Below are 3,056 nucleotides of genomic sequence, written 5' to 3' on the forward strand. Positions count from 1 at the left end.
TACATTAGGGCTTTCTGTTTCTGGGGCTGTAAATTCTACTTCGCCAGATTCCGTCTGGACACGTGGATAAGACGTGAGACTAGGCCTGTTTGACTGATCTTTCCTTCTTCTTCTCTTTGTTGTCATAGAGACCCGAGGTCTGAAGGACCCGGAGCAGGTCGAGAACCTACAGGATCAGTCCCAGGTGATGTTGGGACAACACATCAGATCACATTACTCCAGTCAGCCTGCCAGGTAGGACTACTACGTACTACCCTGTACAACCTCCCTGATCTCCCTACACAACCTCCCTGATCTCCCTACACAACCTCCCTGATCTCCCTACACAACCTCCCTGATCTCCCTACACAACCTCCCTGATCTCCCTACACAACCTCCCTGATCTCCCTGTACAACCTCCCTGATCTCCCTGCACAACCTCCCTGATCTCCCTACACAACCTCCCTGATCTCCCTGCACAGCCTCCCTGATCTCCCTACACAACCTCCCTGATCTCCCTGCACAACCTCCCTGATCTCCCTGCACAACCTCCCTGATCTCCCTGCACAACCTCCCTGATCTCCCTGCACAACCTCCCTGATCTCCCTGCACAACCTCCCTGATCTCCCTGCACAACCTCCCTGATCTCCCTGCACAACCTCCCTGATCTCCCTGCACAACCTCCCTGATCTCCCTGCACAACCTCCCTGATCTCCCTGCACAACCTCCCTGATCTCCCTGCACAACCTCCCTGATCTCCTGCACAACCTCCTGATCTCCCTGCACAACCTCCCTGATCTCCCTGCACAACCTCCTGATCCCTGACCTCTCCCTGCACAACCTCCCTGATCTCCCTGCACAACCTCCCTGATCTCCCTACACAGCCTCCCTGATCTCCCTACACAGCCTCCCTGATCTCCCTGCACAACCTCCCTGATCTCCCTACACAACCTCCCTGACCTTCCTACACAGCCTCCCTACACAACCTCCCTGACCTCCCTACACAACCTCCCTGACCTCCCTACACAACCTCCCTGATCTCCCTACACAGCCTCCCTAACCTCCCTACACAGCCTCCCTACACAGCCTCCCTGTACTCCCTACACAACCTCCCTGGTCTCCCTGACCTCCCTACACAACCTCCCTGACCTCCCTACACAACCTCCCTGACCTCCCTGACCTTTATGGCCTTTTATCCACATGGATCTGGATTCCACTGTATGTATATCTAGCTACACACCTGAAGAATGAGAGGATGTTAAAATGGATTCCACTGTATGTATATCTAGCTACTAACCTGAAGAATGAGAGGATGTTAAAATGGATTCCACTGTATGTATATCTAGCTACTAACCTGAAGAATGAGAGGATGTTAAAATGGATTCTACTGTATGTATATCTAGCTACTAACCTGAAGAATGAGAGGATGTTAAAATGGATTCTACTGTATGTATATCTAGCTACTAACCTGAAGAATGAGATGATGTTAAAATGGCCTGTGAAATCAAATTTCACTGTTATGGATCTGTAAATTACTTAATATTTTGATAGCTGCTAACAGAATTGGAATCAGTTTTTATTTTTCTGTTTTTAGACACTTCAGGACTTTGATGGAATCTCTCTTTGCTGTAAATTCAAAGTGTATAACTCCCCACCCTCTCTGTCTCTCTCTGTGTAGATTTGGGAAGCTCCTCCTGCTGTTGCCCTCTCTGCGTTTCGTCAGCTCTGAGCGGATCGAGCTCCTCTTCTTCCACAGGACCATCGGCAACACCCCCATGGAGAAACTTCTGTGTGACATGTTCAAGAACTAACACACGGAAAAACAAAATGGCCGCTCAGTTATTCTGCACTGAGACACACCGCGAGTGAACGTGCCCGAAAGCTAACAAACTGATGTGTGTAACAGGATGTTGTAAATATCTTATTGCTGTGTGTAAAGAAAACCATGGTAATATGTCATTGCTGTAAACAGACCTGCTTTTGAGCTTGATAATGTGTTATAATGGGCTTTGCTGTGGGTTGGACCCCGGGACTCAAAATGTCCTTTACTGTGGGCAGAATGTTTGTGTCTCATATCTTCAGTTACATTTCAGTCTAGGCGTCCATGGTCTATATTTTTCAAGATGTAATGTAATATATTTACATAAAATCTGTTTCGTCTTAGACACTGTACATTTCTGCTGTCATAAATATGTGTGCTGTATTTATGATTTCATGCCTTGATAAATTGAAACTTGTATTTTGTCTTCTATCTATTAACTGAAGAGGATGAGTAGAAACCAGGTTTACACCAAGCTATCTATTAACTGAAGAGGATGATTAGAAACCAGGTTAACACCAAGCTATCTATTAACTGAAGAGGATGAGTAGAAACCAGGTTTACACCAAGCTATCTATTAACTGAAGGGGATGAGTAGAGACCAGGTTTACACCAAGCTATCTATTAACTGAAGAGGATGATTAGAGACCAGGTTTACACCAAGCTATCTATTAACTGAAGAGGATGATTAGAAACCAGGTTTACACCAAGCTATCTATTAACTGAAGAGGATGATTAGAGACCAGGTTTACACCAAGCTATCTATTAACTGAAGAGGATGAGTAGAAACCAGGTTTACACCACGCTATCTATTAACTGAAGAGGATGAGTAGAGACCAGGTTTACACCAAGCTATCTATTAACTGAAGAGGATGAGTAGAAACCAGGTTTACACCAAGCTATCTATTAACTGAAGAGGATGAGCAGAAACCAGGTTTACACCAAGCTATCTATTAACTGAAGGGGATGAGTAGAGACCAGGTTTACACCAAGCTATCTATTAACTGAAGAGGATGAGTAGAAACCAGGTTTACACCAAGCTATCTATTAACTGAAGAGGATGAGCAGAAACCAGGTTTACACCAAGCTATCTATTAACTGAAGGGGATGAGTAGAGACCAGGTTTACACCAAGCTATCTATTAACTGAAGAGGATGAGTAGAAACCAGGTTTACACCAAGCTATCTATTAACTGAAGAGGATGAGTAGAGACCAGGTTTACACCAAGCTATCTATTAACTGAAGAGGATGAGTAGAA

At 45.3% G+C, this 3,056-nt stretch overlaps 1 protein-coding gene across 1 annotated transcript in view; it reads left to right on the forward strand.

Annotated features, from left to right (window-relative positions):
- Positions 1-2,218, forward strand: part of nr2e3 (nuclear receptor subfamily 2, group E, member 3) — a 9,533-nt gene extending 7,315 nt beyond the window's left edge. The window contains exons 7-8 of the mRNA XM_052514645.1: positions 129-234; positions 1,658-2,218. Coding sequence (XP_052370605.1) covers positions 129-234; positions 1,658-1,790 — 239 coding nt within the window. The 3' untranslated portion in view covers positions 1,791-2,218. The remainder of the gene's footprint in view (positions 1-128; positions 235-1,657) is intronic.
- Positions 2,219-3,056: the final 838 nt, after the last annotated feature.

This window comes from Oncorhynchus keta, unplaced genomic scaffold, assembly GCF_023373465.1.
Source record: "Oncorhynchus keta strain PuntledgeMale-10-30-2019 unplaced genomic scaffold, Oket_V2 Un_scaffold_18795_pilon_pilon, whole genome shotgun sequence".
Lineage (NCBI taxonomy): Eukaryota > Metazoa > Chordata > Actinopteri > Salmoniformes > Salmonidae > Oncorhynchus > Oncorhynchus keta.